This window comes from Blennius ocellaris, assembly GCF_963422515.1.
Source record: "Blennius ocellaris genome assembly, chromosome: 7".
NCBI lineage: Eukaryota > Metazoa > Chordata > Actinopteri > Blenniiformes > Blenniidae > Blennius > Blennius ocellaris.
This window is the reverse complement of record NC_137656.1, coordinates 18853046-18868580: the sequence shown is the minus strand read 5'-3', so window position 1 is coordinate 18868580 and position 15535 is coordinate 18853046. Positions and strand designations below refer to the sequence as shown.

General features: G+C 42.0%; 1 protein-coding gene across 1 annotated transcript in view; it reads left to right on the top strand.

Annotated features, from left to right (window-relative positions):
• The window catches only part of kiaa0825 (KIAA0825 ortholog), a gene marked incomplete at both ends in the record, with an annotated part of 108434 nt that overhangs the window by 5744 nt on the left and 87155 nt on the right, over positions 1-15535 (top strand). The window contains 7 exons of the mRNA XM_080500037.1: positions 1189-1354; positions 1703-1897; positions 2054-2239; positions 3348-3672; positions 13173-13340; positions 14486-14571; positions 14766-15023. Coding sequence (XP_080356163.1) covers positions 1189-1354; positions 1703-1897; positions 2054-2239; positions 3348-3672; positions 13173-13340; positions 14486-14571; positions 14766-15023 — 1384 coding nt within the window. The remainder of the gene's footprint in view (positions 1-1188; positions 1355-1702; positions 1898-2053; positions 2240-3347; positions 3673-13172; positions 13341-14485; positions 14572-14765; positions 15024-15535) is intronic.

Below are 15535 nucleotides of genomic sequence, written 5' to 3'. Positions count from 1 at the left end.
CTATTTATTGCGCGTACAATTATTTGATGAATCATTCTTTTAAGTTACGATAAAGAAAGTTTCAAAGTGAAGTTACAGATATAAAAACCATGCATTTATATTAATCTTATCCAAAAAAAAAGCCCTTAAGTGTTAGATAAAATATGCCATTAAAAAGGTTCAAACACTTCTTTTATGGATGTTCTTGAAGTTATCTTCCTAATTGATTTTTGTTTATTAACTGATGAAATGAGTAGTTTGTCATTTCAGCTTCACCACAAAATACACATTAAGACTCCTACATACATTCTTTTATGGAGCGTTATGCATATGCATATCTATGAGCATGCAGCCATCCACATATGAACACAATAGCAGCGTTCACAACACCGTAACTTGTTTAATTATGCAGGTGTGTTAGGCCTACACACGTACGCACACTCTCTCACACACACACAACCAGACACAGTGTCACATACCCCGATATATATGCCTGGATTTGCATGGAAATGACTAAACATGTTGAGCCCAAAGATGTCATTTCTAATCTGTCATATTAAAGAGGAAGCTGAATAGCTGATGCTGTCTGTTAAAATCAAAAGTGTGTGTGTGTGTGTGTGTGTGTGTGTGTGTGTGTGTGTGTGTGTGTGTGTGTGTGTGTGTGTGTGTGTGTGTGTGTGTGTGTGTGTGTGTGTGTGTGTGTGTGTGTGTGTGTGTGTGTGTGTGTGTGTGTGTGTGTGTGTCATGGGGACAAGTAAGACATGAGATGGCAAGAAGTGTGTATCTCAGAATCCTGCCGATGCCTGTAATGCCACTTCACACCAGATGCTTAACACACGAACCTACGGATATATCGACGTCTGTGTTCATTACTGTTGATGCTTCTGTTATCTGTCTTTCTGCGGCGCAGACACTGAATGAGAGTGAGGGAGAACCGAGTGCAACGTAGTGTGTATATTTGCGTGCATTTCCAGCATTGAGTCTGTGCGTTTCTGTGCTGCAATGTGACATAGTTTGCACAATCTTTCTGTGTTTGTACATGAACTGCACTGTCTTTATTTGGATACGTTTGAGTGATTAGGTTTTCATTTCCTGTCTTGACAGTCAGCGTTCACTCTGAGGTGACTTTTTCTGCAGATTGTGACAGTCTAATGTAGACCTTCCAAAAGTCAAAAATAAATCATTCAATGTATTTCTTTTTTTACTTAGTATTGAACAGCAGCTGAAGGACCTCCAAATGAAGATGGGAGATTCCCGTACAGGGGATCGTCCACCGAGTCCTACAGAGTGCCTCCAGTGGTTCAACATCAGAATGCAAAGCAACTCAAGGCCTGGCCCAGGCCATCACGAGCTCATGGACTTCTTCAAAGCTCTGGTAATGTGTCAGGATGATAAAGACACTCACTGATTATCGTATTCATTATGCTGCTAATTTAAAATATTTTTCTTTTAAATAAATTGTCCCTTTCACTGATGTGATGTTGTGATGATTAGTTTGAGATTAATTCAGTCTTATTACCGTATATTTTTCATTTCACACTTAACTACAGTAATAGTCCTTTATTAATATTTGGCTATCTGTTAAGTGGAAGTACCGTCTATTATGAAGTCCTTCAGAATCAAATGACACTACACTGTTCAATCATATGACACTGTCTGATATCTTGAGGTAATTTACTCCTTCCTATAGTAAAATTAACATCCTCATTCCTCTTTTTTTCAGCACCAGTACTTGAAATCTGAAGAAGAGACGAAAGAAGAAGTGACACTTCAGCTCATAACGAAGCTATCAGCCAGTTGTGGTGTTAGCTTTCCCTGTAGTCCCTCGTCTTCATCCTCATCTTCACCTCTTCATCCTCAGATGACCGCCTCCTCCACCCACTTGTTACATACAGTCACCGATGACACTTCATTAGAGGTAATCCGCCATTTTTCTTCAGCTCAGTATTTCCTCACGGTTTCTAATTCATTGTTTGTTTCATTAGTTGTAGTTGCTGAATAAACTAAAATAAAAACATTTGTCTGTATCATGGTGAAACATGTTGTCTATTTATTATAATTTTTTTCCCCTCAGATCCAGGAGACGTGGGACGTTGTACGCCTTCAGCTGCGACGCTACTTGATGGATCGACTGTCTTCACACAGCCCAGAACGTCCTGAACTCAGACCAAAGTCCACTCTGTCCATCACTGAACGTGTTCACTGTCTGCAACAACTTTTCTTTCTGTACCCTGAGTCAGAAGTGCTCACACAGTACCAGGTGCAGTAAAAACACTCAAAATGCAATAATGGAGAAAAAAAAAAAGTTTTAATGTTTTCTTAAAAATAGTATACTAAAGAAAAAAGATGGTGAGAAAAGGGTTGATGTGTTTCACAAAGAAAATTCTTTGAAGAAAGACTTGATGAGTTATGAAAGAGATATGTATGGTAAGAGTAACAGCACGTGCATTCCTGTGGATGGTGTTCAACTCTGGAATAGACTGATGATACTTTAAAAGAGTGCAGAAATACAACAACTTTGAAAGAACATAATAGACAAAATAAAATAAAATATATACTATACATACAGGTAATATTGTTTAGATTTTTTTTTTATGTTTTGTGACAACATATTTCTCCTGTTAATTATGGGGAAAAAAACCAGAAAGAATTTTTATTCTAAATAAAATATATAAAGGTGCCAATAAATATGTCATGATGACAGATGAGACCGTTTACAATATCAACTATACTCTAAGGATTGGCAGATTTATTTTTTCCCTTCTGTAATAATAATGCATGGGTTTTATACAGCACTTTATTCTGGGATACTCAAAGCGCTTTACATTGCATTATTCATTCACTCTTCATACTGAATGGTGGTAAGCTACGTATGTAGCAACAGCTGCCCTGCGGCAGACTGATGGAAGTGAGGCTCACAATCTGTGCCATCGGCCCCTCCGACCACTCACTCTCACACTACATTCACCCAGGCAGAGATGGGAATAGAACCTGCAACCTTTCAATTGGGAGGCGACCGCTCTACCAACTAAGCCGTGCTGCCGTGTATCTTATCTTTTCTTTCTTTTTCTGTTCCTGTTTGAACAAAGCGTTGCTCTTGCCGTGACAGGACAGAGCTGAAATTCAGACTTTCCACTCTCAAGAAATAGTACTATGTACGAATTAATATTTATTTTATTCTTTGTGCACATCTCATCAGATGGGATTTGTATGATTAATTACTGTATGTTTCTGACAAAATCCAAAGAAAAGAACAGTAAAGTGTGAGAGTGAAGTTGATAATTCATGGTGGTGGATAGAATATTATCACAAAGTTGTTTTTTTTTCTTTTGTTATATTTCTTAATTGAATTTTCTTTGTAATTCTAGGGTTTGAAATGCCAGCATGTGCTGGGTACCCTGCACTCATCCCTGCGCTCCAGCCCGGGTGGTGAGACTGGCTTTGACCGACTGGCAATAGCTTTCTCCAAGCTAATTCCACTTCTCACCGAAGCCATCACAGAGGAGCTCCAACTACTTTTGAGATTGGTAGAACCCCATGCGGTCCTCGGTTTTCTTAACGCAGCCTACCTCGGCGTTGTGGTCCAAGAGCTGAGCACCCTGATGGAGAGAGAAACCGAGACGGCCCATAGAAACAACACTGCACTCAGTGGCAAAGTCAAAAAACACTCAGCCAAGTCCCGTGCCTCTGTCGGTAAGTGATATTGTTGAGATATTAGACTTATATGCTCATTCTGCTCCTTCAGTTTTTCTCAGTTCGAATGTTGTGGTACCATTTTGTTTCAAATATAATATATGCTCCAGCTTTTGTTACTCTCATGCTCTCGTTCCGCCTGCACCTCCCACAGTGCATCATAGTCACTGTAGTCCAAAACATTTGACATGCAGCATTTCAATACCGGTGAATTGCAACGACTTATATCTGAACCAATATGGTAATAATTGTCGAAATGTATTTGCATCTTTTTTTTCCCAGGTCTTCCTCCTCTCCTCTTCTGTCCTCCTGCTTCTTCTTGTAACCCAAAAATGGAATTTTCCCTCTCCGCTCACTCCTCCACTCTTTCTTTTCTGTTACTTTGTAACTGTTGTGTGCAGTGATGTGAGCCAAAACCAAAGCCCCTGTAAGTGACTGTCAGTAACTGCTGTTCCCATTGTAATTGCTTTCTTTTTACTACCCTCTCTCCTGTCTGCTACCCTTTCCTCTTTGCCAACAGGATAGAGGACCATTATTCCCCAACCCATGGCTTCTTTAAAAGAGGAAATGCCTCTAAACATTATTTGCCACCGACTGAATCTTGGACTGTAATGTGCTCTGATCTGAAAAAGACTGCAGGTCTGGCCAAAGTATGTTGAAGTCGGAATTAATTCCCTTCTTTACATGAGGACTATGGCTGGTGTCCTCCTGGCAAGTGATTTATTTTGTGTAAATAATCGTAGCTGACCAACCTTCTTCAAAGCAATTTCATAAACAATAAAGATTAAAAAAGTTCATTAAAACATAACAAGGGCATAGCCGCAGCAGCACTTTTATACAACCTCATGACCTAGCAGCACAGAAAGGAAATTGATTAAAGTTAACCTTCGACTGAATTTTCAAGCAGTAATACATCTGTTTAGTGGAACAACAGGGGGTTGAGGAAAAATTGATGCAGGGATAGGAGCAAAGTTCATCATTCTCTTGACCTTGTTACACAGTGGGATGGTCTTTGAGAAGTAAAAAGAGAAGTTAAAAAAAAAGCACTTAATATTTGCTCAAAAACAGACTGTGCTTCTGCGTTGGAACAGACCTGAATCTTATAGTCCGGGACTGGAGGAGAGCAAAGAACCCCACACACCATGTCACTTCTGATATCTAATATTCTTTTAGGATGTTTTATCTTGGCCTATTTACAGCTTGCTGAGGGTAAAGATTCACAATCAAAAAAGTGTGCAAGCCATTGTTTACTTTTTCAAAAATGGTGCACATGTCAGCTTTCCTGCAGAACAGGGAGAGAGGTACCTTTACATCTGCCATTCTTCGATAAACACACCACCAGCCTCGCTTCTTTTCTTTTTTTTTGTGCTACTCTCTCCCTCCCTCCGTCTCTCTCTTTCCATCTCCCTCTCTGGTTTTTACTTTCCCTCTCCTTAAACGTGAGATGAGAGGAGGCAGCCAGGATAATTGGCCATGCGTCAGTTGGGCTGTTTGATCACGTAACGCGGTGGAGGCTACACACCTACGTGCCGCTCAACAAACCGTCAAATGTAGCACCGGAGGCAGAACACGGCTCCAAAGGGAGCGAGGGACCCGTGCTGTGTAATGATGGTAAAATGGAGCAGTTTTGCCTGTGCTGGTTTTACTTACGCGTGTGTGTGTGTGTGTGTGTGTGTGTGTGTGTGTGTGTGTGTGTGTGTGTGTGTGTGTGTGTGTGTGTGTGTGTGTGTGTGTGTGTGTGTGTGTGTGTGTGTGTGTGTGTGTGTGTGTGTGTGTGTGTGTGTGTGTGTGTGTGTGACTATCAGCTGAAACACAGCTTTGAGGGCTACAACTGGGATTACATTTTTGTGTTGTTTATTTTTTAAGTCCCTCCCAAAAAGCTCAAGAATGCACATATCCACCACCCAGATGCCTCTGGCTCCTAAAGAGCCAAAGCCTGAACATTAATGCATAATCTGCTTTCACACTTTGCTGTCTATACAGTATGCTACGCCCATAATTGTCAAGACAATTATGACACTGGCTTAAAAAACTGATTCTATTTTCATAAGCATCCAATGACTCCTTAGATCTCTCCCTGCTTCCCCGCTGTGTTATTGTTTATTTCTGAAGTAAATGCAGGCGGTAGGTATATTTTGATAAGAGCCATGCCTGCGAGACTCTGTGGGCTCCCAGGGGAGCGGCGCTGTCTGTAGCATCAGCCACTGTCAAACCACTGAACCATTTAACAGCATTCACAGCAAGATCTGCCTCCTCTTTTAACCCTACCGACTCAAAGGCAGGCTCTGACATTGTACCTCGACAGATGTGAAGGGTCTCAGCCCCCCAACACCCCCTCCTCCTCATCTCCTCTTCCTTTACGCCATCTCTCCCATGTCCACTTCCTCCTCCCTTTTTTCTTTTTTTTCCCCCATTTTCCTGTAGTTTTCCAAGTGTAATGGGGTGAGCAGGGAGACTGCGGATTGTGCGAAGCAGGTTGGTTGGTCAGGAACAATACAGGCTTTAGACTTCACTAACACACCTCACTGAGTCTGCAGGGGAGTTGGTGGGCCATGTCTACTTGTGCATGTTTGTGTGTGATTTGAATTTTGACTTAAAAAAACAAGGACTCTCAATTGTATTTTCCACTTTTATTGTTCCCATACATTTTATACAGTCATGGTGTAATTGAGGGCCATATTATATTTAGGGTTTCCAACTTTTAGGTGATCATTCATTTCTTTATCATCATAATAAGCATTCAGAATTTAAAGAATAGATAAAGTCAAAGTGATAAAGTTTTGAGTCCTGACAAAACAGCAACTCTACAATAAAGTGTTTGCTTCGGTGCAGTTTTGATGTGTTTAAACCTGCTATAGTTTGCCTTTATGTGTGCCTGTACAGTCATGTGGGTGGACCTGTGTGTCCATACTTTCTTTTATCATTCATTTCCCTTTATCTTTGAGCCTATGTCTTGTGTGTGGGCTGCCTATTTGTTGTTAAGTCAATGCGAGTGTGTGCGTGCGTGCACACTAATTGCCGGCTTACTTAGAAAATTGTGTGATCAAGAGTCAGTTAATACATCCCTTTTAAAAATGCATCATTAAATTTCCATATGGCATCAGTAATTTGCATACATGTGCATAGGAGAGCCATGTTTTGTAGGACATCAAAAGCTTTCATTCCAACTTTCCCGCGTATACACTTACAATTTATTCCCTAACAATCGACCACAGGGGTGAAGTCGAGGTTGTGAAATTCTGTTCAAACACTTTGCAACCCCATTTTGATAGTGCTGATTTGAATTCCACTTCTACTAATTTCCCCATATGACGACGTCGAGAGCTCCCTATAGATAAAAAAGGATTGAGTTCGAGCATGTATAGCAAGCACATTCACCACAGCTGCACCCCCCCCCTCCGCGCCCTTTCTGCCTCTTTGAACTCTTTCTTAGAAAAAGCACAGCAGCCTATTCAGCGGGGAGAGAGGTTCTGTAGTGACGCGAGATAGCTCGGCTGAGGCTCTGGCTGGCATTGGAGGTGCTTGTGGGGATTGAGGCTACTTGGGAATGGCGTTTGTTAATATTTAATAAGAACAGCTCCTCACTAGATCATATCTCTGCCTGAGTTTATACACACTGTCAGCCGGGGACGTGCACCCACATGCTGCCATGTAATTATGGAATAGGTAGCGGTGTTTGTGTGTGTCACTGTGTTCACATGGGCACATCTCTTGGCATGGTGCATACAGTTTATGGATGATGTTTCATTATGGTGTTTTCCTACTGTCCTTGTCGGTGACGAGAAGGCCTTGTTTCAGAAAGTTGCCACACAGAGGACATGGCTGTTTGCTAATCTTAATGAGGAGAGCTTGGTCTTTAGTGTTTCGTTGTGTTTATGTGTGTATGTCAGCGTTTATATTCACTAAATCATGGCTCCAATGAAATCACAGAGAAGAATTTGTTTCATGGCCCTTGAGAATGTGTATTATACATGCCATTTATCCCCCCCCCCATTTCCTCAGAGTGGACACAATGGCTTTTGTGTATCACTCTTGAACAGCTCAAGGATATGAACATTTTCCTGGCACCTTCTATTGAGAAAGCAGAGAAAAAAAATGGCTGGTTTATTGAGAGCAGGCAGCACTTCGTGATGAAGAGTCAGTGTGATTCGCTGAGGGCTTGAAAACAATAATATGAACAAGGGCACTAAACAAGTGGGATTTAATGAAATGCTCCCATCCACACAATACATTCTTCTGTGTTCTTCATCCAGGCTTCACGGTTCAAGTATGCATAGGAAGACGAAGAAACCTTAACCTCTCTCTGTATGTGACAGCAAAGAGAGCCAGGAAATAACACACAAAAAAACAGGCAATCAAATATAAAACAGAAGAGAGTTACTTTTATATTACCACTCAAATCACTACTGTTATACAGCTATACCTCCATCTTGCTGTAGAAACCTAATTGAGATATCAAATAGTGCCGGTGTTTCATTCTGTGAAGGCCAGGTGGCCCTGCAGTGGCCTGGTTGGACAGCACCCAGGGAAAAAGCCACAAGAGACCAAGGGTTGGGCGTCTTGTTTTTGTGTATGTGTGCGTGCATGTGTCAGAGTGTATATTGGCGAATCACAGTGGGAGGCCTCCCATAATAAGGCTGTCTGAGTGAGCAGTGGGCCGCAACTGACGAAGAAGACCCCAGCTGTCACCGGGCCTAGCAGGCGGTCTGCGGTGGCTCATAGCCTCATTTTACCCACATACACACTGAATCACACACAGACTTGCCCCAAGGCACCCACGCAACCCTGCTTGACACCCTATGAGATGAACACACAAGGAGGCATGGATATACAGATGCACATGCACAAATAGAGACACATCGAAGTGTTGCAGCACAGCATCACACCTCCAGATTAACGACCTGTACAAGGAAATGAGTTATTCACCACCACGCTCTCATGCACAAAATTAGGAATGACAGATATTTTAGTCTTTGGGTTTGTTGATTATCATTTTTGTCAGCTTGCATCACAAAGTGCCACAAGAAGCATTAGCAACCTTCCATCCATTTATCACTTCATCCAACTTAAGGTACACAGCCCAACTGACATGAATGAATCAAAGAAACTTACTGACACAGGTACAGAAATGCTCTTTTCTCGGGGACAAATAACCATTTCTTTATTGAAATTAAATAACTTGTATAATGCACATGTGCTTGGACTGATGGAGGAAACCAGCGTACCCCCAGCAAACCCAATGCATGCACAGGAAGAACATGCACACTGCACACTGTAAAGCCCCCAGTTCAGAAAATGAAATGCAGGTCTAAGTCTAGTGTTGTAACGCATTATCCACTACACCATTGTCAATCCCTTATAAAGACCACTGCAGAAGAAACTTTTTGAAAGTTGTAAATTGTTTGTGCTTTTTTGTTTTTTGTAAAGAAAATGTATGTTTTAATCCATGTAGCTATTTGGATGCTACCTAAGCCGCTTTGCTCTGAAGTACCACAAGAGTCAAACAATGCAGTTTACTTGGTCACCAGTGACGGTGAAAAATGTATGAGGCCTTTTGTGGATCTGAAGAAGAATTGTGCTAATTTGGAATAGCCATTCATTGAAGTTGCATGCTTTAGTCGCAGCAGGGCTTGAACCAATCTTAATTTAAAGTCACCAAATAAACTCAGATTGATGTCAAAATATTATTTGGAGATATTTGTTTTAATCTGAAGAAGCTTTTATTCTTAGGATGCCTGTTTTACCAGTCTGCTGTCATAGACACCACTTTCATAGGGAATTGCAGCAAAATCTAGAGTCTGATTTATTAATGACAAATCTTCCAATAAAAGTTTACATCAACCTCCTATAAAAGCAAGTGAAATGCACTGAAATTGCAACCTTCTAAAAACTCTGAGTCCTTTATTTACCACAATCTAATAACACGGAATACTGAACGCCACCTGTAGAGGGTGTATGTCACAGATCTACTCAAATAAAGAAAACCAAGCTCTACATGTTGTAATCTAATGATAGAGGGACTAAGGGCCAATTGGAGGTGTGTCAATAACGGAAACAGGCTACCACTCAGATGTTGTGATTTACACTACAGAGAGACAGAGCGGAGGAAAGAAGGGGGATGAGAGACAGAGGATGAGAGTATAAGAGAGAGTGAGAGGGATGCTGTGCTGGAGAGAAATTAAATCAGTGGCTAAATTATTGCATGATTGCCCATTCCCCAAAGACTTGGGCATCATTTGGTAGAAAGTGTCTAATAATTGGTTTTCGGCCATGTCAGACACATGCAATTCCCCCTACTAATGGCTCTGTTAGGAAGAACTGGGCCTCCTGGGTCAGAGAAGGACAAAAAAATAGCCAAATGGCAAAAAAGCGCTCTACAACCTTGTCCCTTTTTTCTTCTCAGATGAAGGAGGGAATGAGAGAGAAAGAGAGAAACACAGAAGTTGAGAGATGGCAAGAAATTGTGTGTGTGCGTGTGTGCGTGTGTGCGTGTGTGTGTGTGTGTGTGTGTGTGTGTGTGTGTGTGTGTGTGTGTGTGTGTGTGTGTGTGTGTGTGTGTGTGTATGTGTGTGTGTGTGTGTGTGTGTGTGTGTGTGTGTGTGTGTGTGTGTGTGTGTGTGTGTGTGTGTGTGTGTGTGTGTGAGAGAGCGAAGAGGAAATGAAGTGGCAATAAGTGCAGCCAAAGGGGAAATGCTCTTCACCGTGAGTTTAATACATCAGACTGGGGATTTGGCAGCCCGCCACACAGCAATTGTTTACCTTTTTGCTCACTGGCTGCATCTGTTCTGTTTTGTAAACGGCACTAAACTATTCGCCCGTAAACACCGGAATCAATAACAACTGCTAAGGGAATTCCCTTATCCCGCCCCTCCCGCTCTTCCCCTCCCTCTCTTCCCCATGTTTTCATCCCTAACCACCACCCCTTTCCTCCCTTCCTGAGATCTCCTTCTCTTCCCTCTGTGTTCCCTGCCAGTCAAGAGTAGTGAGTGTGCGTGTGAGTGTGTGAGAGAGAGAGAGAGAGAGAGAACGAGAGAGAGAGAGAGAGAGAGAGAGAGAGAGAGAGAGAGAGATGGTGGAACCCACCGAGACAAGTAGCTATAAGACTGATGGCTCGCCAAAAATACCTGCTCTGTTTATTTTTTTATCTTTTTGTGTTACAATGTTGTTATTATTAAAATCTACAGAGGAAGACTGACCACTGAAGACCTGCAGAGTGTGATGTTCAAAGAAATTAAATTTTTCATGTTACTGTTCAATATGGAACTCAGACACACACACACTGTGTTCAATAGCATATGCTTGTTGCTATAAGGTCTTTTGTTAACGTCCTTGTGTTGATACTGCCACTACAGGATTATGGCTCACCATCTATCTCTTTGTTTGCGAGAAAATCCTTACAGTATAATACTATGAGGGGCAGCTGTTATATAAAAACATGATTCTTTGCCCTGCATTGAGCACACGAGCTCTTCTCTTATTGATTCTCAGTACATTGACCTTTGGTTGAACTCTTCCGGCTGCTTGTGCCCTTCCTCGCTCTGCTCTATGAGACATACTATGTACTATGCTATATGACACACCTGGGTGCTTTTAAGCACACCCTCTCCATCAACTGTTGATGGGAGCCTCCATTTGGCCTCACTGTTGTGACAAAGGTATAATGAGGTTTAGATGGCTATGTACTAGACTGCGATGGCTATAGGGCTATTTGGCTAGGGAGATGACTATAAATACCTATATAGCCTGTGCAGCAGAGTACAATGAAAGGCTGAGGCACGGCATTGCTAAACATCAAGGTCATGTGTGACTATTTAGAGTGTGACTTAGTGAGCAAGTGAAACTGTCATTGGGTCACAGGTTGAGGGAATAAATAGAATGAATGGAAAGAGGGAGAGCTGAAGCTCAGAAAAAGGTGACGCTCCAGATGAAGTGGTGGTTAATGGTTGCTGTACTCAGATGAATGCCCTAGAGAAGGTGGGAATGGAGGTGGAGTGGGGTTGGGGGAATGTTGTGATAGCATTTTAAAGAATCCATTGGCTGTGTGGCTATCTGTCTAACATGTCCTGTCTCATCGGGTTTCGATTGTTTACTCTTGAGTTGTTGACAGCTTTACTTTGTCCCTCTGTTAGGCATCGAAAGCTCTTGATTTGCCGGCGACTTCAGAAATAGACAAGATTGGTGGTGCGTGCGTGAATGTGCAAGCTGGAGAACGAGGCTGGCACATGGGTGTCAACCAGGTCACGCGTGTACACATGCAGCATGAGGTTGTCTCTCTAGCACAGACTCCCACTGGACCCCATTACAGAGGAGCTGCTGAGCTGCAGACCCATGCAGCTTAATTACACACCCACACACACACACACACAAATGCAAGCACACATACTTAAGCACACCCCAAATAATTACACAGCTACTCACTGGCGATTTCATACGTGCATGTACACTCTCTTGCACATAAATACATGTATGCACTTAGACTTGCAAACAAACTTGAGGTCAAAATATATTCCACGGTGACCACAGAATCTGGTACCAGTGCGACAATTATCTTGCAAGACTGACATGTGCAAATGTGCGTGAAAGTGTCTCCTACAAATCAAGTTATTCATAATGACCTGCATTACATGCACATAAACATGTGTGTATCCGTCAAGCAGACGCAAACACACCAAAACTCATCGACTCTCTCTCATTAACACTCAGATAAACAGACACGGATGCCCACACACAACACATAGTCCAACCTCATGCATGATTAAACGCGGCATCCTTTGGGACACAGTGTTGTCATATTGTCAGATTTTGTTTAACAATATAGCAAAATTGCATTAGGATCCAGAGGCAATAATGTTACAATTATTTGAAAAGGGATACTCCCCCCCCCCCCCCCCCCCCCCCCCCCCGCCCCCCATCTCTTCGCTCAATCATCACTGCGCTTTCAGAGTTGAGACTAATACTGAGCACATCCATTCCCAAATGCCTTTGCACTGGAGGAGCTCATTTAAGCGGACACACAAAAGTATTTGTGCATGTGTCTGGGAGTATGGCGACGCATCTCCCAGCCGCCCATTCTCCAGCTTAATGCGGAACATCCCCCGGGTGATGGCTTTGGCAGCCTCCAAAATGGGAAATCCATATTTGCCGAGGGGGTCATCGGCGGGTTATGGGGGAAAAAAGTTTTGTGCTAAGAGAGAGGGATGTGCATGTGCGACTTGTCGGGGAGCAAAGTTTTGCATATTTTTTCCAGTGCCTCTTTGTTTATACAGTGTATTGGGAAAACATGAATGGGTCGATATTTATAAAAGGTGCCGTGCGAGGCAAGTCTTCAGGAAGGGGGTGTTTCAGAATGAGTGCATGTCGGGGGGAAGGTTAGGTTGAAAACTTATTTTCCTGAAATTGTTATTCCTTTGCTGAACTGTAAACTGTAGTGCATCTCTCAGTCAGTACTACATTTGCAAGCATATGCACTGATCTCTTTTATCTTCTTCCCTCCTTCACAGCGCCCATGGAGCTTCCCATCAAAGGCAGGAGCTTCAGTTTGACCTCCCACCAGCTGAGGGCGTTAACTCAGCTATCTTCCACCCTGCTGCGATTTGAGAGGGAAGTGAAAGAGCTGGCCACCAACATGACCTTCATTGACTGTACAGGAGACACTCCTGTAGTGAAAGGTGCAACTTTGATTCTCCAAATGGCACATCCTCAGACCTCCAAGGATAGTGGGATAGTATGCCTTGATATTTTTTCTTTTTCTATTTTTGACGTCTTGATCTGAAGAAATGTATTTTAAATACAATTTTGTGTTGAGTATTTTTTTATACCAGATATTATTTTAGCATGCACACACACACACACACACACACACACACACACACACACACACACACACACACACACACACACACACACACACACACACACACACACACACACACACAAGCTTATTGTGGCATAAAATCGGAGTTGTGGTTGAAGTGCTATGTTATGTTAGTTGGGAATTATCTTGGGTGTTATAAGACTTTAGTATCTTTTCCCTTTCTCCCCTTTGAACTGCCACAGCAGAAATGTTAAATGAAAGCTTTTGGTGCATGGAATAATTTCCATAAAGGTTACATTTACAAAAACAAGACTTGCAGAAAGGCTCAATTTACAGAGAGGTAAACAGCCTTTAAAGGGCAGTTATCCAAATCATTAATTTCAGGCAATCAAACGGCTTAATTACCAGAAATTCATCAGATGGGCTTAAAGGTCAAAAAGTGATGCGCTTGCTGCTTCCTCCTTCTTCCATCGCACGCGGTCTTGTTCGGCTAAATTGCTTCGCCTGGGGTCTTACTCCTCGCCTTCTGATTAGGAAACTGTGGCCTTGATGTTCATGCTTTTTAATTGCAACCCAACCCAACATCCTGCATGGTTGTGTTTAAGACGCCCCCACCCCCACCACACACACACACACACACACACACACACTGATTCGCCCCACCCCCCACCCCCCCATGGAATTATCATATGGGTGATTGGTTTATATGAAATATAACTCCTAAATGTAGACTGACAAAGTATTGTCATTAGCATTGTATTCTTCTGCCTTTGAGGGATGTACATTACTGAGTTGCTACGTATTGCTTTGGCTTGTAGGAGAAGAGGGGACAAATTCAATGAATACAATTCATTATGATGAGAAAGCATTTATGCTAAATAATGCATAGAAGTGTTGTCTGAGTATATTTCACTGATATGATTTGATGGTCTGATGATGTATACTGTATTTAAAATTTTCTGCACAATATTTTAAATAAATCTCTTTTTTTTCTCATAGGTATCCTGAAAAAGAGTAAAGGAGAACCAAATGTTACCACAGATGGGAAGAAATCCACCACGGCAACTCCTCTCCACACACAAGAGGTGAGACTTTTTGGCAGCAAATTCTTGACAAAAGTTTTTGTTCTGGTAAAACTATTCAATGTCACACAGGCCTATTATCTTTTTCTCTAATTACAAAAAGGCAAGATAATTTGTGGCAGTGAAATGGAACAGGTGAAACATTCCCTTCAGCATTTAGACATTAATTGGCTGTCGGTTCATCTCCTGATTTTCAGACACAGGTACTGGAGTTTAAGTGGAGGTCAGCGTTTGAGGGACTCGTTCCTCATATGGAGCATTGTGTCAAAGTGGTGCTGGATGATGTTTGTGCCAAGAATCTGCAGCAAGAAGAAGCTTTACATTTGTCTGGACACACTTCTGTCACCCTGTGCCCGGTCACTGGACACATCGGCGTCGCTGCCAGCAACACACATCTCAAAGAAGACTCCTTCCACCCCCAATCAGAGAGTGAGACCCCCAGAATGATAACCGAGGTACTGAACACTGCTTAAGCACCTTGAATTATCTAGGCAAGGCAAAGCAAGGCAGCTTCATTTGTCTTGCACAATTTAAACAAAAAGCAACTCATTGTGCTTTGCATGATTAACAGTGCAAAAAGACAACCAGGAAGCTGCCATCTTAAAAGCATCTTCTGCAGAGGTTTCTACGTCTACACATGTGGAATAACTGTCACCATAAAACTGCCATGGGATGGCTATGTTGACATCGGGGTGATATAGATCAAATTCATTTGAATTGAAATTAAATTAAATTATAGGTATACAAAAAGATAAGAGTTTTAAACTTAGATTTCGAAACACTGACATTAAGGTTCTGTTTGTGGTTTGTTCTATTTATATGCAGCATAACAGTTAAAACGCTGCTCCTCAATGTTTGCATTGGTTCATTTGTAGAATAATAGCAGAATATTTGGAATATAAAGATTCAGTTGGACAGTGATAATAGAAGATAAACTTACAAAAACATTATCTATTATATTTAATTA